The sequence below is a fragment of the Ascaphus truei genome, chromosome 11 (assembly GCF_040206685.1).
Source record: "Ascaphus truei isolate aAscTru1 chromosome 11, aAscTru1.hap1, whole genome shotgun sequence".
Taxonomy (NCBI): Eukaryota; Metazoa; Chordata; class Amphibia; order Anura; family Ascaphidae; genus Ascaphus; species Ascaphus truei.
In genome coordinates, this window is record NC_134493.1 from 27,726,064 (window position 1) to 27,749,880 (window position 23,817).

Here is a 23,817-nt window from a genome sequence, read left to right on the forward strand (position 1 = left end):
ACGTCTTAAAGCGAAACACGTTTTCCCATAGGAACACTGTTTAAATGAAAGGTTCCGTTCCTGAAGGCATTTTTAATGCTAAAATACACAAAATATTTTACGCAGACAATAAGATATGCAGCACACACATAAATTATATAGTGTATATACTGTATTATATATATAATATAACATAATATATAATATAATATAAAAATATAATATATTATATAGTATAATATATATATTATATACACATAAACAACTTTGCAAAGCGTCGTAAGAGCGTTGGATAAGCCGTTTTGGCGTTGTATAAATGAATATAGGTATGCATTGCATAGCGTTGGATAAGCCATTCGTTGTAAAGCGAAGCGTTGTAAAACGAGGACTGCCTGTATGTCATTGCATGCCTGAATCATGCAATTTGCCCCTTCCCATTCCAGCTGGTAATCTAAGCTAGTGGGAGCTGACAGCTGAAGTTCTCTGAGGGTAACGCACACCATGTACAGCCGAGTTTGTGAAGCGCTCTGGGCGGTTGTTTTTGTCCCGAGACGTGGTGTACGTGAGCAGATGCATTTTGCACAAACGTGTTTACATTCAGTGTTGCTGCTCTGCTGGAAATGTGACCCTGCAGAGTCAGGGCCTGCCTGCTGCAGCCATGTGACTACTTCCCACAGTCCCCTGTCATCACACTGCTGGAAATGTGGCCCTGCAGAGTCAGGGCGGGCCTGCTGCAGCCATGTGACTACTTCCCACCGTCCCCCGTCATCACACTGCTGGAAATGTGGCCCTCCAGAGTCAGGGCGGCCTGCTGCAGCCATGTGACTACTTCCCACAGTCCCCTGTCATCACACTGCTGGAAATGTGGCCCTGCAGAGTCAGGGCCTGCCTGCTGCAGCCATGTGACTACTTCCCACAGTCCCCTGTCATCACACTGCTGGAAATGTGGCCCTGCAGAGTCAGGGCCTGCCTGCTGCAGCCATGTGACTACTTCCCACAGTCCCCTGTCATCACACTGCTGGAAATGTGGCCCTGCAGAGTCAGGGCGGGCCTGCTGCAGCCATGTGACTACTTCCCACCGTCCTCCGTCATCACACTGCTGGAAATGTGGCCCTGCAGAGTCAGGGCGGGCCTGCTGCAGCCATGTGACTACTTCCCACCGTCCCCCGTCATCACACTGCTGGAAATGTGGCCCTGCAGAGTCAGGGCGGCCTGCTGCAGCCATGTGACTACTTCCCACCGTCCCCCGTCATCACACTGCTGGAAATGTGGCCCTGCAGAGTCAGGGCGGCCTGCTGCAGCCATGTGACTACTTCCCACCGTCCCCCGTCATCACACTGCTGGAAATGTGGCCCTGCAGAGTCAGGGCGGCCTGCTGCAGCCATGTGACTACTTCCCACCGTCCTCCGTCATCACACTGCTGGAAATGTGGCCCTGCAGAGTCAGGGCCTGCCTGCTGCAGCCATGTGACTACTTCCCACCGTCCCCCGTCATCACACTGCTGGAAATGTGACCCTGCAGAGTCAGGGCGGGCCTGCAGCCATGTGACTACTTCCCACAGTCCCCCGTCATCACACTGCTGGAAATGTGGCCCTGCAGAGTCAGGGCCTGCCTGCTGCAGCCATGTGACTACTTCCCACCGTCCCCCGTCATCACACTGCTGGAAATGTGGCCCTGCAGAGTCAGGGCGGGCCTGCTGCAGCCATGTGACTACTTCCCACCGTCCTCCGTCATCACACTGCTGAAATGTCCTGGCTTGTCTGTGGGTTCATCTCGTATCTAATCTACTTTATTATGCCGACAATAAAACGGCTCCGTTTAAAAACAAACCTTCAGAGAAAAGAATTGTTTGGTTTAAACATTTTGTTTTTGTGTGTTTGTGTAACTTTGTTATGTCTTTTTTTTTTAAACAAATTTAGCTGTGATTAAAAACAAATAATTTTATTTAAAAAATTGTTTTCTAAGTTCATTTTTGCCCCTTTTTTAACCCTTTCATTGCCCTTATGACATACACTGTATGTCATTGTCCCGTTGCTCATTTTTTAGGGGGTGTACGCGACGGAGCGCCCCCCTTCCTGTTATACCTGGCCCGAGGCATGCATTTAAACGGCTTCACGTGATCGCTCCGAAGTGTGGTCACAGGGGTGGCATGACCTTCCGGCACTGAAAGGGTCAAACATTGTTTAACTCTTATTTTTAACCTAGTTGAATGTGTTTCTAAGAAACATAAAATATAGAATAAATAACAGTCTCGAAGAACTAAAAGAACCGTTCTTCTGATGTATTTTTTAAAGTCGGCCAGAAGTAACATTTCAGTATTTTTGCTGGAATTGCTGAATTACAAAATATATCCTTTCAGGTCTTTGAATGTAATGTTATCTTATAGCAATGTTTGGAAACTGTGATTGTTATGTCAAAGCTCACTTTGACATTTTCACACATCTTAACATGTTTGTTTTTTAAACTGTCCTCCTTAATTCCATGGGGCCAAGTTAGACTATATTTAACTGTTTCCTCTTTATGGGCAGATTAGCAAAGTCTGCCTCCAGCATTATGACAAAGTAAAGAAAATGGGCAGGAAATCCAGAGACGTTTTGACTGTTTTGTGGTCTTTGAAGAACATATAAAAATGACAAAGGAGAGTGGTCTGTAGCAGTGGTTCTCAAACCTGTCCTCAGGGGCCACTGTTCTCCGCAGGTTTTAGGAACATACAATACTTTCACACAGGCACGTCATTTGAATACACTGTAAACATGAAGCCCTATAAACATGGTCTGAGGCAGTGCCCTGGGAAAAGTTTTGAGAACCAATGGTCTAAAGTAGTGGTTCCCAACCCCCATCCTCAAGAGCCCCCAACAGGTCAGGTTTTGAGGATCTCTCTGCTTCACCACAAGGGGCTCAGTCAGCCACTGATATCCTTAAATGCAGACCTGTTGGGGGCTCTTGAGGACTGGAGATCCACTGGACATTGACTGGACTCCAAAGAGATTACATTGTAATATTCAAGTGCGACATTCAAGCTTTGATGTCACTGAGATGAATTGTGAGTGTTGGGGACCACTAGTTACATGAAACGTGTGAAACACGTTATCTCCAATAGTAGCAAAGAGCATTGTTCTATTGTACTGTACATTACATTATATTGGAATCCAAAGTTCCAGAAAGGCCGTCCCACTCATACACAAACTGCTTATACACACGGTGGCGACCACATATCCAAACAATTTAGAAAATAGCGGTGCACACCCTTCATTAATGTGGCGACATGACATCATGAAGTTAAATAGAACTAAGATGACCAACAGCTTAGAGTTATCACCCATAGGTCAGTGCGCTAAATATATATTCTCTAAATGCCTATGAATTTAACAGGTATGATGTCATTTTCTTTTCTTACTAATGTATCACACATCAACTAGTAAATAAACAAAATTAAACACATGGTTAGCTACTGAAATGTTTTTTTTTTCCTTTGGGGGGCAGGGGGGTTACGCCAAATGTTAGAACCCAGATTATTAGGCATGGAGATCTACACGGCCTAAAACCCAAGTTTTTGACCCAGATAGAAGGGACAAAAAAAATGACGCGCAGAATTGTATACGTCACATTATAACACTCCTCCTGTGACATTCCCCCATATAGCAATCTGATGCACAGGGACAACATTGGAATATAGTCCCTTGATACATTCAAACAAGATAATGATGTCTCTCTCTACTTAAATTTTGCTCCAAAATTGCTTTTCTACATAGAACTCTTGGCAGCCTGTTCCTGGGAGAAGTGACGAGGTCCTCATTGTAGTGCTCATAGAGGCTTGCACTATTGAGTGTTACTTTCTGTTATTGTCCTTGGCAGGTGGACATCATGCAGATGTGTATTATTGAGATGAAAGACAGACCCGGAAAACCCCTGTACCATTTAGAACATTACATAGAAGGGAAATACATCAAATACAATTCCAATTCCGGATTTGTGCGGGACGACAATATTCGCCTCACACCACAGGTAGTATAACCTTTTGATAGATTCAAGTGGGACAAACGAAAAAAATATATATTACTTCGGTCCATAATCCGAAGTTTGAAAGTAATTGTGTTGCGACTGTGAGTTTTATCTCCTATGATCTGCTGTATCCAACTGGATCTTCTCACGGAAGGCTAGCACTCCACAGGGATTTGCACACAAGATAAAACCTTTATCTGTGGACTGATCGACGTTTCGGTCCAAACACGGACCTTTGTCAAGATACCACAGTGCTGAAGTGCAATAGTTTATATACCGGCAGGCAGGGGGGCTGTTCTGACATCACCAGGTGCCGTGAATACATTAAAGATGGCGTCTCTTAAAGTGAACAGGCGCAGTGTTTCATTTCATATAGACAATATAAGCGCGCAAGATGGAAACCTTGGATATGGACGTGCTGTGTTCGTGAATTATAGAAAACATATTGGGGTACATATCAAAGTATTTCACTTTAATTCGTAATTAGGATTCAGTTTTAAATATAAAAATGCAGAAATTAGCATTATTTGAATGTATTGGCAAATGTATCATATCTAGAGAACCCGATTGCTATAGGTAAACATATTGTATATTACTTGTATTATATTGGATACATTTTCATATCCCCTAAAAGCTAAATGTGGTTAAAGGTATATATCGTTGTTATTAACTTGATGAGAGATTAACCCTTTCAGACCCGTACCAGTGTCACTTATGTGTGTACGCATGTTTAAAGCTATCATTTCATGTATAATAACATAATTCAGAGTAAAGTAGATTATAGGTATCATGGGTGTGACCGTATAGTTATAAACCTCAGTATAAGATCTTTCGATTTACTATAAATGTATTTACCACTGAAGTCATCTCTGTGACTGATAACCCATAATTTAAGCGAGTCAAATATATCCCACTCTAGGGCTTCAGTCTCAGGTTTCAATCCTAGATTGTATACTGTACACACTCCTTGTGTTGATCATCCTACTGCAAGGCATAACAAGGGATCAGAGAGTTCCTTAATGGTAATTAATACCTTTCATCCAGGTGTAATAGTCGACCGAATATCTGTGGTGATCTAGAGTACCTTTAGTCTCGATGTATATCTCAGACAGTACAAAGAATACAGGTAAGTACCTGAAGTCACGTGACACTATCTCTAGCGTCACGGGCAGTACCAGTAAATATGTAGTCTAACCCATGTATCAATAAGCGATACAATAATCTTCTATCCCAAATAGCCAATACTGTACGTAGGGTCCCGCTCATACGGCGGGTTCTGTTCCATGGTGCTGCCACAAAGAGAAAAGTGCCCGAAAATCGGAACCCGCACTTTTCAGCGTCTCCTACCGTTCTGCGCATGCGCAAACTCTGCTGTTCCCCCTTCTGCGCATGCACGAACTCTGCCGCCCCCCCTTCTGCACATGCGCAGACATGGCGGCCCCCTTCTCGGTAACGCCGTATTGGCGGATCGCAGAGAAGCGGGGCCCTACTGTATACACAAAAAGTGACACCGTGTGTAATCTGCAGCTTAGTGTGCATCAAACCTTATATAGTATTAGTTTCATCAACAAGGTGAGTATATTAGTCTATAAATCCTCATGATGTACATAATGACCAAGGATAAATACACAATACAGTTTATAAAAATACAAAAACAGTTACAATTCAAAGTCTCATTGAGTCCACGTGGAGACACTGCATCTAATTCAAATATCCATTTTTGTTTCTCGTTGCAACAATAATTTCTTCACATCACCCCCTCTTGTGGTTACCGACCGGGACATGATCAATGATCAGGTATCTGAGGGCAGCCAACTGATGTCCCGCTGGCAGGAACTGCTTGTCTACTGGCTGCTGTGATTCCCCATGTGTCAGAGCCAGACAAATACTGGAGCTGTGTCCGTTCAATCTTTCCTCCAATGATCTGTCAGATTTTTCCACATAGACAGAAAATCAAATAAATAACTGATGTGGTATGTAACATCGTTATTCATTTCAAGAGATTTTCCTGTGTGGATATTAAATGGTTCGCCTTCAATAAGTCCACTGCCACATGTTACTCCCCCCCTGCAGCGATGGCATCCATTTCTCAAAGGCTGTAGTAGATTTTGAAGATATAAAGTCTCATTTTTTTTTTTTAGGGTCTCCTTTCACTAAAAGGTCCCTGAGATTTGTATTTCGTTTCTAGGCAAAGACGGGTGTTTGTCGTGTAAATTGAGATAATTTTGGTTTGGATTCCAATATATGCCAGTGTTTCATAAACGATCTTTTGATATCTGACGAAATGTTTGAACATTTCGTGACCACAGGTAATCTCTAATTATCCGGTTTAATCTCTTCCGTAGTAGATCAAAGCGATTTAAATTCACATTTTTTTTGTACACCATGTTTGATCTCATTTCTCTGTTATCCTCTCGCACGGAATCTTTCGGCCATAATGTGTTCATTTGATGTATCCTCTCCTCGGGGCCAGCTAACGAGACGCCATCTTTAATGTATTCACGGTACCTGGTGATGTCAGAACAGCCACCCTGCCTGCCGGTATATAAACTATTGCACTTCAGCAATGTGGTACCTTGACAAAGGTCCGTGTTTGGACCGAAACGTCGATCAGTCCACAGAAAAGTTTTATATTTTTTGGCCTTCCGTGACCGGATGACTTTCTTCATTGATTACCCCCGTGGGGTGTAACCCTGCCCCCGAGGTAGTTTCCAACTTGTGATGTGAGGGCTCCTACCTTTTTTCTAGTCAAATGGATCTTAACATTCGGGCCTAAACCTGTCAATGCTTACCTGCCCGACAGGGGGGGTTGCGAGTCACCTCCAAGGGGTTTGCCAAAAGAAAAAATGTACTGGTGGGTCCCTGTCAGTAGAGTGGGTTCCTGAGCCCTTGTGAGGACCGCGTGCTTAGTAAGGCCCCAAACTGCAGCTTAGATTGAGGTGGTATATTACAGCAAGAGCTTGCAAAGGCGCTCATCACAATGCTTTGTATCCACAGCAGCAAGGCATTGTGGGGTGTGATTTTGACAGCTAATACCCCCCTACCCCCCACACCCCCCATGTTGTGCAGTGTCATAAACCAATATAAATGCCGGTAATGTGTGCACAAATATATTGTTACAGTCTGGAAATATTGTATATCCTTTTCATGGCTCTGTTTGAAGAGACTCATTTTTTAATGTATTTTTTGCAGGCTTTTAGTCACTTCACTTTTGAACGTTCAGCACATCAGCTAATTGTTGTCGATATCCAGGGAGTTGGAGATTTATACACCGACCCTCAGATCCACACAGAGTGTGGAACTGACTTCGGCGACGGCAATTTAGGTAGAACTTTCTGCATTATCGGCTGGATTTAGCAGTACATTATTTGCACAGCTGTCATTTCCAACCACCGGGCTTCCATATGTTGCAACTACGCCCAATCTTTAATCCCATATGCTGCTTATTATAATATCTCACGACGATAACCATTTCCATTTGAAACATAACGTACTTGTAGTTTTTTTTTATTTTCTTTTTAACTAAATGGGTCTGCCCTGTCGTGGCTTACACCGCTTTGGCCAAAGGGTTAAACTAAATGACCCTTTTTCAACAGAATATATAAGTATTTTACTGTGTATTTCTGTCATGTTGGATGTCGCATTGGCTTCTCTGTTGTCTGTTGTATAAATATGCCACGCTCAATAGCACTCCTTTTTGACACACACATATATATATATATATATATATAGACGAAGTGTACCTGTTCCGGTGAGGAGAGGCAATTCAGCGGGCACCACAATGCAGAAGAAAAAAGTTGCTGAAGCTGGACTGTGCTGTATAACAAATCCTTTAATGAAGCATGGTTAAAAAGAGGGGGGACGCATACCCCTGCGCCTCTAACGCGTTTCACCGGCAAATTGGGCTTTTTTTATTATTGTGGGTTAATACAAAGCTCTGTAGCACTGGGTGACTGGGGTCCTCTACCCCATATTTTTATTTTCCTATATACAGGCATACCCCGGTTTAAGGACACTCACTTTAAGTACACTCGCGAGTAAGTACATCTCGCTCAATAGGCAAACAGCAGCTCGCGCATGCGCCTGTCAGCACATCCTGAACAGCAATACCGGCTCCCTACCTGTACCGAAGCTGTGCGCAAGCGGGGAGACTATAGAGCCTGTTACAAATGCGTTATTTACATCAGTTATGCACGTATATGACGATTGCAGTACAGTACATGCATCGATAAGTGGGGAAAAGGTAGTGCTTCACTTTAAGTACATTTTCGCTTTACATACATGCTCCGGTCCCATTGCGTACGTTAATGCGGGGTATGCCTGTATATATATATATTGTGGGGACTCAGGGGTTCCCAAAAAGAGCTTGCTGGGGTTTTGTGTTTTGTAAACTACACTTTCTGACTGTTTTTGTACTTGCCTCCATAGAGTTATTTGCTGGTTTTTTATTTGTCTTCTTGTGACGTGTTTCCAGGTGTGCGAGGCATGGCCTTGTTTTTCCATTCTCACGCCTGCAACAAAATCTGTAAAAGCATGGGGATGACGCCTTTCGACCTCTCACCCAGAGAGAAGGACGTTTTGGACAATTGTGCTAAAATGCTTGTAAGTGGGAAGGGGGGGGGGAGAGGGGTTCTTTCAGGCTCGGGAACTGTGAGCAGGTACTTCTTCATTGCTAGGGTGGTGGATTCATGGAGTAGCTTCCCAGCAGAGGTGGTACAAGTTAATGGACTTCTTCAAAAACTCCCCTGTTTTTGAAGAATTCGTTTGGATGAGATAATGGGAACTTGTCTCTATTTCTAAGGGTTTAGTGGAGGAGTATAGTATCCATGTATTTAGTTTTGCACTCCTGGGGGCATTACTCTTGGCCTCCTAGTATTCATTCATATCTATATATCTATATATATATATATATATATATAGATAGATAGATAGACAGACAGACAGACAGACAGACAGACAGACAGACAGACAGACAGACACACACGTCGACAAATCACCCAAAAATCTACTCGCCACCTAGTACCACACGTGTGCTGCTTGGGCAAATAGGAGCTCGCCACGATGTTAAATCCACTCGCCCGGGGCGTGCAAATGTATAGGTTTGTCGAACACTATATATATATATATATATATATATATATATATATATATATATATATATATATATATATATATATATATATATATATATATATATATATATATATATATATATATATATATATATATATATATATATATATATATATATATATATATATCTCTATCTTCACTTGACTTTAACACTGCTGTGGGGGCTGAATTCTCAGTCTAAATGTATTCACTAATCACTGATTGTAATCACTGAGCATAGAGCGCCTCCTGGGGGTTTTCTGGTTCTACAAGTTGTTAGAGCGCAGGTAAGGAGAAGCGTTTGGTATAGACACCAGGCGATCCTATACATGGAAGGAGGCCGGGGTTTAAATGGGGTCTATGGTTTTTAAGGCAGATCGGAGAATGGGCAGACCTGGTAAGCCAAGGGGTTCTTATTTCCTCTCAATGTCTGCAGGGGTTATTAATTAATTGCCGACTGGGGCACTATGGCAAAGGAACTCCCATTGAAGTCAACGCAGTTTAATGCATAACCCTCTACGTTTCTATCTCTAAGAAACGCCATTAACAATTTGACATTGATTCTATTGGGCAGAATAGGACGTTTCCCGCGTGCCCCCTTTGTGAGACTGATTGGTCTCTATTGTTGACTAAAGCTGGGTACATCTCACTTGGGTTGACCCCGTTATCCCATCCCAACTACCTTACCTCTCCCAGCAATCGGCCCAGACTGTCCTACGTGGCACCGAGGAGAAATGTGGCAGCAGCCGGGTCAGGACCATGTCCGGGAGCCGGCCGCCCCTGCTCTCGCGCCTCTCCCAAACCTCCGGAGACGAGAACATGAGCGACATGATTTTCGACTCTCTGCCCAGCTCTGCTTCCCCAGCGACGCCCCAGGGCCACAGGCTCGATGTGCACGGTAAGAGAAGGGGCCGGGAGCCATTTATGGTCCAGAAATGCCTTATTTAGATCTTATCCACCAATGATTAGATGCAGAAGGCAGGTTACATGGGGTTGGCGGCATTCAATGACTGATATCTCATTCAATTAACCCCTTCTATGCCAGATGCTAAGCAATGCTTAGGATATACTTGTTGTCATTGCTTGTAGTGCAGTTTAACTCTTTCACAGTCAGATGGACCAGCAAAGCATTGCTTAGCTGGGGTTAAAGAAGCAGTCCAAGCTGCCGTTAAAATAATATATATATATATATTTATTTATTTTTCCCTTTAATATGCGCATCAATAAAGTTCACACAATGATAAGTAATTAGCTAAGTTGCCAATAGATCTGTTCACCTGTGATCGGTCGGGGGTTCACTAAATGGCTGTCAGTGCAGCAGAAAATGATCAAAGATGATCAAAGATGCGAAGTTCTGTGGGGACGATCATGTGACCAGGCAGTCACTAGATACAATTGGTGCACTGCTAGAGAGAGTGCGGGGCTCAAAAAGGGGTGTGTCAGAGCCTGTTTCAGAAGAGTTACTTTGTAAATAATTGCTATAGAAACAAAAATGATTGTTACATTATAATACATTAAAAAAATTATTCTGAGTTGTTTAAAAAAAAAATGCTACAAGTATTTTCTCATAGTACAGAACTGATTTATTTAAAAAAACCTAAAAAAAAAACCTCATGTAGGATATTGCCTGGTCTGCTGCTTTAAATAGTAGAGGCGCTGAGCTTTGTTGCAGAAAAACCTAATGCTAAACAAGCAGGAGAAAATATCGTTAAACTTTGAGGTGGTCAAAATAATAAATCCTTCAAAAATTTGCATTGGCCGAAATATTAATTGGATCTGCTATTTTCACGTAAGAACACTTTCCCCAAAATATTTTAGGGCGTAACCAACCAATTTTAAGCAGCTCTTTTTGCCCAAGAGAAATGAAATTGTTTTGGTTTTTAATATGTTTGTGTGTATTTTTCTGCACAGGTTGGTCCGTCTTTAATGAAGTTGATAACTTGGTTAATGAAGACAATAATAACATGGATAACCACAGGGTATGTTCCTTTTTGTTATTCATTAGATTTACTACTGCTGTGTTATAGGTATGTATGTGTGTATGAATATCGTTATGTGTATAGCACCATTAATGCACATAGCGCTTCACAGCAGTAATACACGTGACAGTCATAAATAACAAATAATACAAATAACACATAATGGAAGGAAGTGCTTCAGACATAAAAGTAACATTTAGGAAAAGGAGTCCGTGCTCCGAAGAGCTCACAATCTAATTGGTAGGTAGGGAGAACGTACAGAGACAGTAGGAGGGAGTTCTGGTAAGTGCGTCTGCAGGGGGCCAAGCTTTATGTGTCATGTGTTCAGAATATCCACAGTGCTATTCATATGCTTCTTTAAGCAAGTGTGTCTTAAGGTGGGACTTAAAGGTGGATAGAGAGGGTGCTAGTCGGGTACTGAGGGGAAGGGCATTCCAGAGGTGTGGGGCAGTCAGTGAAAAAGGTTTAAGGCGGGAGAGGGCTTTAGATACAAAGGGGGTAGAAAGAAGACATCCTTGAGCAGAACGCATGAGTCGGGATGGTGTATAGCGAGAAATTAGGGCTGAGATGTAAGGAGGGGGAGAAGAGTGTAAACCTTTAAAAGTGAGGAGAAGAATGGAGTGTGAGATGCGGGATTTGATAGGAATCAGAGGTAAATGTCTGAGCTTCATATTAAAGGCACAATCTCCTTTTTACACCCTACAGGACTCTGAAAATGGAGGGGATAGTGGATGCCCAAGTGAAAAAAGAAGTGAATCCGATGAGATGGAACCGCGGGTAAGTGTTAAGGGGATGAGAACTGATGGCATTGGCATGTTCTGTAAGTCAAAAGTAGCAATTTGGGCAAAAATGGAAATAGATTTTTTTAACAGTATTCAAACCAGGGGGGCGGGGTGTGTTTCGGGGGGGGAGGAGGTCGTCCAAAGCTGAACTCTATTGTTTTTAAGTAAGTGTTATTTAAATGTAAAGTACATTCCTCTGTATTTGATAGCTAGCAGCTGTAAAGAGCTTAAATATATCTCATATACAGTAAATAATTTTAGTTGCAGAAAACAGGTCATCACGTGTTCATAATAGCCAGCTAGTGATCGAGAGCTAAACAGAACTGTAACATTGATAAAAACAAAAAAAGGTAGCAGTGATACCTTTAACGGGTAGCAAATAGTTACAAATAGTGCAGGAAGGGACCTAAGTGGTCCTGAAAGCTTGTACTCTTTTTAACCATTAGTTAGCCATTAAAAGTATCACTTCTATGATGTAGCAAATATAACTGTGTGTTCATTTGCATGTCTTAGGGGGCGGCCCCAGTCACTTCCCCAGCCCCAGCCGAGGCGTGCGCTGCGCTATCAAGCCCCGCCCCCCCAGTCCGGCCGGTCCCAGTCCCTACCTTGTCGCGCACCTTCCCCCAGCGGTGCGCGACAGGTTTTCAGGGAGGCAGGGGAATTTAAAATTAACATCTGCGACGGAGGCGTGGCCACACCCCCACCGGCGGTTCAGCCAATAAGGGGCGAACTAGCCGCGGGACATCATGGCCACGCCCCCGCACAGCCACGCCCCCTCCCATCGCAAACCTTCCCTCTCCCCTCAGACCGCCTATCGCGGTGTAGCGCTGTGCACGCGCCGCCCCCCCGCCAGCGCGCGTGCCACAGTGAAGACTGGGGACTCAGCCTTAGGCAGGTCTGCACCCCCGCCTTTCACAATTATCACCCACCACACAGCACTTCCACTGTAGCAAGGGATTCTGGGAAATGACATGCAAATGAGCACACAGTGCTACTTTTTGCTTCAAAACCATTTTAAACATGGTTCCCTATAGGCTTAAGCTTGCTGAATGGTCACAGCTTTAAGCACAGCCAGGGTTAAGGTGCATAGCCATTAAACCCACCCACAGACAGCTGTTTCCACCTTAATGGGTCTCATCAGTGTGGGGTTGGTAACTGGCTATGCAAAGCTGAAGCAAACAGGATGGGTTTTACCATACTTAGTTAAGTTATGGTGAGTAAAAAAAGTGACAAAAACACCACACAGCACTTCCACTGTAGCAAGGGATTCTGGGAAATGAAATAGTATAGTTCAATGTAACCCCTTCAATGCCATAGGGGCCTGGCACACCGTGCAAAGCAGCAGACGGGGTAAATATTAGTTTAGACGTAGGTCTCTTGCTAGTTTTTTATCGCTGTTGCATGATCTTGAGTATTGATGGATTTTTTGCACCTGCTCAGATTCATTCAAACTACAACAGGAAACGTTTCGAGTCGGAATCGGAAGACAGTTTTGGAAAGGTAAAAAAAATAGCATAATCACTGTAGAAAGTCATTTGCTCTTCAGTTCTGTTCCCTCCAATCATCATTCCCCTTCCTACCATTATTATTTTGGATAATAAAACAGCAGTACTAGTTTTAAAAAAAAACAAAAGCCGAGAAAACAACATTTCGCTACAAAACTTGTACGCTTGTAACGGGTATTAATTTTCTTCATTTTTTTTTATTCTTTAAGCAGTGCTGTTCAACTAGTTTTCCAAAGGGGCCAGATTAGAAAAAAATGAGGAAAAAGGCCCCAAAAATTGTATTGTAATCTTAAATATATTTTAAAAAATGGATCATTTTGCAAACATTTACAACTTCTATACCATGTATATTTACATTACCTATACATTAAAGTTAGATTCAGTGTGAAAAATATGATGTCTTAGTGATTTGAACAACAGACAGCCCGAAGGCCACTTCAAGTTGAAGAGCCCTGCTGTAAATTGTACTGTTTTTATTGTTATTTGTTTACCTGCCTGCTTGCCTCTTGCCTTTACTTCCTGTCATGATTATGGTTTATTTGACCTGCACAGGAAGTTAACCAGGTTAACCTGAGGATCTGAGGGCCACAGGAAAGGAAATAGTCCGTCTGATTCAATGTTCACGAGGTCACAGGAAGTGAGCAACCTGTTTGACCTGACATTTAGAGGGTCACGATTGTAGGTAGTGACCTAATCATTAGGAAGTCAAAATACTCGGAGGCCATTTTGTAATCCAAGAACAACCGCGAACTGTGGATGCAAAAATAAATCCTACATTTAATAAGCAGACGAGAGTTAAAAATATCATTTTCTAGTACTGCTGATTTTAATGTCATTTTCTCATTCTGTTGTGTTTTTTTTTTAATAACATTTCACATCCTTGTTTCCCTTTTCTAATTTTGTTTTTCCCTCGACTAGAGCAAAGGTGTTGTAAATAAGGCCTATGGGACCCTTAAAAACAGCCCCCGGAGTAAACTGGTGATTCTGCATGGTGTCCCGTCCAAATTTCCCATGAGTTTCTGCTTGCGCTGCCAGCCCGTTTACCCGCCACCTATCTCACTGCACATGTTTGGATGGCTCACAGATTGCATCGTCCGCATAATCGTGGGGGGGAAATCTTAGCAATCATTCAAGAGCATTAACTGTAACAGCCGCTAGTAATCATGACATGCAGATGAGGCGTTATCAGAAGATTGCATATCCACTTAAATCTGTGAAGGTTAACACAGGGATGTTAGGCCGCGGCCAGGCAGGGAGAGAGCGCGCTGGCGCTCATGCACGATGACGTCACGCGCTCCTACTCGGCCGGGCGATTTGGGGGCAGCTAGGTGCCCGCACGGGGGGCGCGGCCAAGACGCCACAGAGCTGGTTCGCCCTCATTGGGCCGACTGCTCACGTGACTTGTGAGCGAGCGGCAGATTCAAATTTGCTTGCTCCGGCAAGCAGCTAAGCGCCGAGCATGCGCGGGCGCTCGCTCACACATTTCCGCAATGTGTTTCATCGCGGCCAGCGTGAGCCCGCCCACCCGCTCTGCATCACCCTGGATGAGGCCTTAGTTAGGGCATACCTACAATTGCCATTACTCACAACCAGACCCTATAATAGGGCTTTTGACCGGTCTATATGGGTGCTATACCATAGTAACATATGATTTACCTAGCATAGAGTTAGTTCCTGGAATTATTTCCCTCCTTTCTTTCTCAACTTTTAAAGTTAAAAACCTAATTTAGAGTCTGGATCGGAGTAATGCCAAGATATACTTCCAGTCACGTTGTTGGAAGATAACGCACCACCGGTATGCTGCAGGGACTATACGGTCTGTTCCTGTTTTAGGTACTGTCCCGTTATAAACCCGGAGTTAGCAAAGCTTAGCGGATCCCGCCCTTACACAGAAAGGAGGAGGACTGACCAGTCTTCTAATAACAAATATACAGATCAAATAATACCATTCATTAACCTTATAGAGCTGTGAGAACACATCAGCAGAAAGACGTGAGAAGTGCTACATTACTTGTTACTTGAACTTGTTATCCATCCAACCATGGAGCTGGAAATTGTTAGCGTTCTGTATGTGTTCTACGTTACATTAAGACCCGTCCAGCGCAACGCATGTTTCACACAATAAATCCCCTTTATTGACGGTGTCCTTATATTGCCGTGTGAAATAAGGTGTATGCGATAATGTCTATTTCTCCTTTGTTAATGCATAGCTTATTGTATATAGATCATGTATGATGCAGTAAGAGCCAGAGGGGGGCGATGTGGAGTGATTTTGCTTTCAACGCTATTTAAAAAAACTACATTCCTGAAAGTGATCATACTGAGCCTGGATGATCTTAGATGAGGTCATTGTGATGCAGAAATACCCATTGTTGCCATGCATGGAGATGATATGTAACTTTTCCTCTTAAAGGTGCAATCGCTGCAACAACAAAAACCCATTATTAGAGGAAAACAGGAAATTCTGACTTTCCGAAATTCTACAAACTGCTGGGTTTCTCCCCCCCCCCCCCCCCTTTCCAGTTATCATTAGAAATAATAAGAAAATTAGTTAAACGTGTATATCTCATTCCTTTTTATTCCAAAAAGGGAAAACCGCAGCCATTTTCAAATTGGTCAAAACTCTACAAAACAACAAAAAAGAAAATAATGCAGAATATTTCATTTATTTGGGGGGGGGGGGGGGGTTTGCTCATTTAAAATATGAAGCCATACTGTAATCGCTGTGATTAGAAAATGGAAATAGTAATGCGTTTGTGCTATATTGTGTAAGAAGTGAAAATGTTTGTCCTTTATTTATTTATTTTTTATAAACGATTAATAGATTTTGAAAAGAGGTCTCCTGTACTGAGCAGTTTTCTAGCCTGTTACCATAGCCGGATTATCCCCGAAATAGGTCACTGACCACAGCCTTCCCATGAAACAACGCAGCCAATGTGTCTACTCCGTAGGTCAGCGTGGAGAAGTGGAACCAGTTCCACGCGTCTCGCGTCCACATTCACCGACCCTCCTGCGTTGCGGTGGAAATACAAAGACTCAACGATCTTCAGCTCGAGAAGAAAATCGGGAAATCCATCCTCGGAAAGGTAACGTAACCACACCTGTTACTCACGCGAGTCATTAATAGATGGGACATTGTTATGCCTAGCTGGCAGGAATGGGGGTCGGTGACTTTGTGCCCATGTGACTGTTATGTACACATCGTCTTGGTCTCTTTAGTGAAGATGCTCTTTCTCCATTAATGTACCTTGCACAATCTACCTAACCAGGCAATAAAATGTTCAGAATCCAAGGGAAAACTTGGGTGAGTGGGGGGGAGGGGGACCATTATTCCCAGCATTATTCCCAGCATTATTCCCAGCATTATTCCCAGCATTATTCCCAGCATTAAGATGTAACTATTCATTGCGGTTGCTGTCTAGGGTGGACTGTTTATTTCTTAGACCTGGAAGGTGTAAAAATGATACTAACAAACACTGAGACTAACATTGCAAAGCGTTTACCAATCACAATAAAAAAAAATGAAAGGAAAACCAGTAAAGGGTTAATAATAGCGATGCGGGTTTTATGCAGCATAAAGGGTTAAATAAGTGTGGGTTTTTTCCCATGCAAGGTCACCCTCCGGAAGAGCGTAGTTGACACGTGCTTACGTTGAGATATATTTATTTATTGGGTGGGTGTGCATTAAACGTGGCATTGGCTGGTGGTGTTTCAGGTTCACTTGGCCATGGTGCGTTATCACGAAGCGGGGCGGTTCTGCGACAAAGAACAGGACTGGGATCAGGACTCGGCCATATTCCACGTGGAGCACGCGGCCCAATGCGGGGAGCTGGAGGCGATCATTGGCCTGGGGCTCATGTATTCCCAACTTCCTCATCACATTGTGACCGACGTCTCCGTTCAGGTAAAGCACCGAGCGTTATAGATGCAGCTTTCTGAATGGGAACGAGCTGCAGTGTAATGTAACTCGCAGGCAGCCATCCGCATGGGATAATACCACACAGAATGAACACTGCACACCTAGCGATGTGTATTTTGGGTGCAACTTTAAATAGTACGTTTTCTAAGAAGAGTGACTTTTTGGGCATCATTATATAGTGTGGTATATATCTATCACACAACGTCCCCAAACTAATGACCGAGTATGTCTGGGGATGCCAATATCCCTCAGGAGGCCATCGTGATAGGCTAGTGGCCCAAAAAGGGCCAGCAAATGAATGTGTTCATTATCAGGGCAGAGGGGACTCCTCTGTCACTCGTGTCACCTGCGGGGATTTAGCATTTCATGGGAATTCCGTGTTGTATGTTTCTCTTCTTTCTTCCCCAAAAGGACACAGAAGAAAATAGAATGAAAGGATTTAACTATTTGTTGATGGCAGCAGAGGCTGGAGATCGCCCGTCCATGATTCACATTGGCCGAGCGTATGATACGGGGGTAAACCTTGGGTCAGACAGGTAACTGCGGCAACCTTTCACCCAGCACATCAGTGGCTAAACTTTCCCCAATTTCTTCATTGTTCATTGACTTGCCAATGTGCCATACACTGGATTATAGATGTGCAAAATATATTCATGCTTAGTCCAAATTTTTGGGGAAAAGTGGACATTTGCGACCCGCAGAAAAGTCGCTGTAACAGCAACTGCCACGATCTTATTCGTAGATTACAATGTGGCCTCTGAGATCGTGTCGGGATTGCTAGAGACGTTCCACACTTTCAGGAACCGCAGATGCCTAATTCCATCACCCAAATCTCCAGACCAATTCAGTCTTTAAAGAAGCTTTGTCTTTACAAAAATAAATAGCTCCCCCCCTCTAGGTGGAAAGCAGGGGGTCTCTGAATCTGTGCCACATTAATATCAGCTCTGGGGACCCCCTGCTCCCGAGATACTTACACCCTAAGTTGATGCCGGTATCGCACTTCTGTTTAAAGGTCCCGTGTTGCCTGGGCCAATAGGAAGCCGCGAGGGATGACGTCGCAGCTTCCCCAATGGCCACCGGACTTTAAACAGACATTTTCTGTGCCCAGCCACAGCTGCTACCGGCATCGCCTTCCGATGTAAGGATCTCGGGAAGCAGGGGGTCCCCGGGGCTGAAAGCAGCGCGATTCAGCTCAGGAGACCCCCTGCTGCAAAAACAAGAGGTAAAGCCACGTTAAGATCCTGCTCCATTTGCATGTGCTGCGTCAGTATCTCTAACTGGCTGCTGTTGTCACGGTGCAGGCTGCAGGACTGGGAGGAGGCTCTGCTCTGGTACAATTCTGCGCTGAACATGACAGATTATGACGAAGGTGGGGAATACGATGGCACTCAGGACGAGCCGAAATACCTGCTGCTGGCGCGGGAAGCCGAGATGTTGTTGACTGGAGGATTTAAACTTGAAATGGATCCACAACGATCTGGTACTGTATTAATAACGTATTATTTCCCTTACATCGCAATGTACGTTGCGCCAAGCACTATGGGGCATATATATCAAAAGCGGTGCAATGGCGGGCACACGATCAGCACCATACGTATCAAAGGTAAAAAAAAACCTATTTGAAATGGATAGGATTTCTTCCTTGATAAATGTGCTGCCGTTTGCGTTGCCGCAGTGTTGCGCCGCTTTTGCCTTGATACAGATGCCCCATACATCTTAGAGTGTATTTTTTGGTGCCGGAGGGAAATATAGATCACAAGAAAAGCATTTCATCCTGCTCAGGTGTTTCAAATGTAGTGTCCTATCCACTAAGCCAGGGCTGCGCAAACGGAGGGGCGCGAGATTCTCTGTGGGGGGCATGGGGGTCGCAGAGGCCCCGCGCTCTTCCCCAAAGCATTTAAATTAAAGGCCAGGGAAGCGGGCGAAGGCCTCTGTGACTTCACTTACCTTGGCTCAGACGGCTTCTGGCAACACGTCGTCAAATGACGCCACGGGGTCACGTGACGTCAGAACGCCAGAGCCAAGGTAAGATGGGGGGTGGGGCAGGGGGGGGCGCAAGGGGAAAAGATTGCGCACCCCTGCACTAAGCTGCTCCAGCCCATTGTCTACAAAACATTCCACGTAGACACAAACATCCTGTAATCCAGGGGTTCGCAAACTAGGGGGTGCACCGCCCATGGGGGCATAAGATGTTCTGGGGGTGGTGGTTGCAGAGGCCTCGCGCTTCTCCCCAAAGCATTTAAATGAAATGCCGGGGAGCACGTGTGAGGCCTCTAACTTATCTGGTCTCCGGAGGCTTCCAGCGATGCGTCACCATGGTAACGCGGCGTGACATCGGAAGACGCCGGACACTAGGTAAGGGGAGGGGGGAGAGCAGACGGGGGCACAGACTGAAAGGTTTGCACACCCCTGCTGTAATCTATAGGTAAGTAGACCTGTTGTGATCATGCTGCATTAAATATCTGCAAACTACAGAAGCATGGTGGGCAGGACGGACGAGTTTAGTGGTGAGAACATTGTCCCTGAAGTTCTTTATCTCCCTGTGCCTCTGCCACCAGAATTAGATTGTAAGTTCTATGGAGCAGGGACACATCGGGCCTGCTCCATTCGACAAAGATCATTATCATCATTTACAGAACAAAATATGAGTAAAACCCTTCCCCATTATAGTTGTGTGTGCGTGTTTCGATGACTGGACAGGACTGTTGGACTTCCAAAACAGCTTCTTTTTTTTTCTAAGTAGTAGAAGTCATGGAGGATTAGGCTACGGCCCCAGTACCTCCTCTGCACGCGCGCCCGCGAGACTGGCGGCGCGTGCAGCCGATTCCCCGGTCTGCAGGGAGCTGCAGACCAAAAGACCGGGGGGGGAGGGCGTGGCGAGTGAGTGACGGGGGCGCGGCCATGACGTCACCCGGCAGGTTCGCCCTCATTGGCTAAACCGCTGGGGGGCGTGGCTTAGCGCTCCGTAGCGAGTCCTGCTCTCAATTCTATTGAGAGCAGGAGAAACTCTCGCCACAGCGCTGCAGCCCCCCCTCGCAGCAGGCCAGGCGCCATTGAGGGGAGGGCTCTCGTCCCTGCGTCGGGCGCTGCAGTAGCCAGCGGGGTCCAGCCTTACGAAGCGTGTAAGGAAAGACTTGTGAAGCTAACCCCTAGAGGAGGTTTAAAGGATACTGCCCAAGTCTTTCCATTGATAGATGAGACTTTCTGCGGAAATAACCTAATTGGCTCCAGGATCGATTTTAACACAACTTTGACGATCAGTATTTTCATAGAAACCATTGGACAGGCCATTAAAATGTGTCGCTCACTTCCTTGCAGTTGTTTTCCTTTCCAAAGCTTTTGCACCGTACATTGCTGGGCTAACCAACTCTTTCATATTGTCGTGCAGGTGATCTGTACACAGAAGCAGCGGAAGCAGCGATGGAGGCCATGAAAGGGAGGCTGGCAAATCAGTACTATCAGAAGGCAGAGGAGGCCTGGGCCCTGATGGAGGAATAATACTGTACCTTATATCAAGACAACGGCAGTTTAGCAAATCCTAACGGACAAACCGAATACTATTTGTGTTTTTGTTACAAAATGTTTTTCTGGTCCCTTATTGATCTAACGCTTGTTTACATTGAGACAAAAATATAGGAATATTATATTTTTAATAGGTGTTATAGGGGTGGTAATAACGTCTGCAGAGATCCAAGCTGTTTGTTAGCAATAAACCTTTTTATCAGCATGCTGTACCTCCAAAGTAAATGTGTGCATTTTAATCTTAAATCGCCCTCCACTTTTCCTGCTTCCTCGCTGCGGGAATGCAGGTAAAGATTATGCTCAGAGAAAAGGGGACATATTCTATATTGTCTGAAGCGGCCAGTCACGTTTTTTGGGGGGATAATAATGTCTCGAACATCCTTTCAGACAATATAGAATGACCCCCTAAGCGCGTTATGACGTGCACGGAACCGTATGCTGGAAAACATACAATATTCAATATATATTATACATCTACGGGTGTATAGAATTGGCTCCATTATTGGTATACATTATATTATGTTTCTAGGTTTGAATGAATATACCGTGGGTGTATATAAATGATATATACAGTATTAAGATTATAATTTCTACACATCATGTCACCCAAAGTGCAGTGTGGAACATTGTGACTTCCGCCTGAGTATTATTTTGTATTTGGATCCTTGCACACTGTTTGGTTTGTGAATATGAGATAAACCCTTCCGTGGTGAGCGCGTGCGCGTGGTGAGCGCGTGCGCGTGGTGAGCGTGTGCGCGTGGCGTCACGCGTGCGGCTGCAGCAGTTTGTGTCCTCTTGGTAGACACGACGGAAGGGGTGTAGCCGTGACATCATGGAGCTGGTTCGCCCTGATTGGTCGAACCGGTCACGTGACCTGGCCGTCGCACGGCAGAAACAAATTGTCTTCTGGTAAATCGCCGGCGCTGTGCATCGATCGCGCGCTGCATGGCCTGCCTCAGAGGCACGCCATTTTGCCCGCGCCGCCGCTCTCACCATGGATGCGGTCTTATGATAACCAAACTCCTGCTGTGCTTTACTGCAATGCAAACGTGAAAACCTAAAAACGATTCATTGGTAACACTGACCGTGCACAAACAGAGGGTCTCTCAGGGATACATTTCCATCCTTTAGATAGATTGCATATGGCTGTGTTATTAAGCTTTCTGCAACTCACTGAGAATTATGGAATGCATCAGCAAATACCTCATGGAAACATAACATCTTCGGATCTGAAATCATTGCATTCCGGGCGAGTAAATTAAGGGCGAATGCCATTCTCCCATACAGAGCTTTTTCGCTATGAGACACAATTCAAAGGGCTTTGTGAGCAACGTCTTATCACAGTGCAGTCAGAAATGGCAAAGATCTATTTTCTGAATTAACCTCTTGGTATTTGATGTGCTTTTGCAAGAGAGTATTGACAGAAATATTACATTTATACCCATTATCTACATAAAATCCTCAAAACAACTTACATAGTTGTTTGTTAATGGAAAAAAAAAGGATGTTTGCTAAAGAAGTGTGAAATGAGCTGTAGAAATGATTATTACAGTAACTATTGGTCTGCAAGATCACCGTTTCGCATGATGTACAAATGTGCTCCGCTTTAAACACACACGTTGAATTTTTCGCGCAGATTAGCATTTTGAATGCGCTTTATCTGATCGTACAAGTAATCGTCAATTAATTCTAAAGACTATGAGGAATCTTTATTTGCTGTTAGTAGATTTTATACTAAAAGAAAATCAAGAAAAATGTCCAAAAGAGGAACAAAGAAATCCAAATATTGGTGCACCCTGACTCTAAAGTGCTCTGGTTTCAACTCATGAAATGATAGCAAGATAATAAAGTTACAATCTAACATTTACTAGATTTTATACCGTACTTAATTGCTTTTCTGATATGTCTCAGTTTATATTTTTGAAGTGCTGAATAATCCATAACACATTGCTGGAGCGGCTCAAAATATTTTAAGGCGTTTCCGAGTTTTCCTAATGTTGCTAAAGTCGCCCTACAACTGGAATTCACAGGTTGCTGTTTACCGCTGCGCTGGTCCTGACCTTTTATAAACTACTGGTACTTTGGGTTGCTTTATGTGGTTTAATGATTTTCATTAAGAGGGTTATTTCTATCATAGATACAAAACGGGATTTAAAAAAAAAAAAACAATACTGAATCCTGCCTGATAAAGGTAATTCTCTGGGGTCCTATAAATAAAACATTATAAGTTCTAATGTGCTAACTTTTCTGCTTATAATGGGGTTGAAAAATGCTGAAAACGTACAGCACTTTGTCTTTCATTTAATATCAAAGTTTGTTGCAGAATAAATCTTTGAAAATATAAATTTAAAAATAAAAATTTGTACCATACTACCATCCTAAAATCATTGTTTTCATTTGATATTTGATTTAATCTGAAATGGAATTAATAAAGTTAGATATGAAATGTTTAATGTTTATATAAATATATGCAATTTTTTTAGTTTGATATACCGGTATACTACTAGATATGCTTGTAGAAGGGAGAGGGGAGGGGAGAAAATGTATTACAATCATTTGTCTATTTGCCCCAATGTATATGTTTTAAACATTTTAAATTATTGAACAGTTGAATGAAAGGAAGTGACTCCATGTACAAAATGCATGTGCAGCTGTACTATTACCGGTTGTTTTAATGCCATTTTAATTGAGTTTCACTGTTATATTTTACGTGTTAAATAAAGCAGGTAATACTGTTAATATATTTGTGAGTGGGACAGGTTCTGTTCTCGTTACTTATTTGCTTTAGACCTTATTAAAATGTGGTACATGTAAATAGCATGTACTATTGTAACGTATGTTCCACATAATTGTCACGTAGGCCGCGCTCACGCCGCTTGCTTGCGTGTGCGAGCTCTTGCTGCTGTAGCACAAGCGATCTGTGGTCAGTGTAGGAAGCGATGGGGGTGTGTGGAAATGACATCACGGAGCTGGTTCGCTGTGATTGGCTGAACCGCTCACGTAACGCCGCCACTTGA

General features: G+C 43.8%; 1 protein-coding gene across 2 annotated transcripts in view; it reads left to right on the forward strand.

The window, feature by feature from the left end:
* Positions 1 to 23,543, forward strand: part of EEF2K (eukaryotic elongation factor 2 kinase) — a 103,312-nt gene extending 79,769 nt beyond the window's left edge. Inside the window, exons 7-19 of one of the 2 annotated variants that reach the window (XM_075565407.1) lie at positions 3,835 to 3,984; positions 7,174 to 7,306; positions 8,456 to 8,583; positions 9,790 to 9,991; positions 11,005 to 11,072; positions 11,778 to 11,849; positions 13,295 to 13,354; positions 14,278 to 14,337; positions 16,311 to 16,445; positions 17,075 to 17,263; positions 17,690 to 17,814; positions 18,580 to 18,758; positions 20,667 to 23,543. In XM_075565407.1, coding sequence (XP_075421522.1) covers positions 3,835 to 3,984; positions 7,174 to 7,306; positions 8,456 to 8,583; positions 9,790 to 9,991; positions 11,005 to 11,072; positions 11,778 to 11,849; positions 13,295 to 13,354; positions 14,278 to 14,337; positions 16,311 to 16,445; positions 17,075 to 17,263; positions 17,690 to 17,814; positions 18,580 to 18,758; positions 20,667 to 20,776 — 1,611 coding nt within the window. In that variant the 3' untranslated portion in view covers positions 20,777 to 23,543. The remainder of the gene's footprint in view (positions 1 to 3,834; positions 3,985 to 7,173; positions 7,307 to 8,455; positions 8,584 to 9,789; positions 9,992 to 11,004; positions 11,073 to 11,777; positions 11,850 to 13,294; positions 13,355 to 14,277; positions 14,338 to 16,310; positions 16,446 to 17,074; positions 17,264 to 17,689; positions 17,815 to 18,579; positions 18,759 to 20,666) is intronic. The other variant, XM_075565408.1, reaches the window with a different exon arrangement.
* The last annotated feature ends 274 nt before the right edge of the window (positions 23,544 to 23,817 follow it).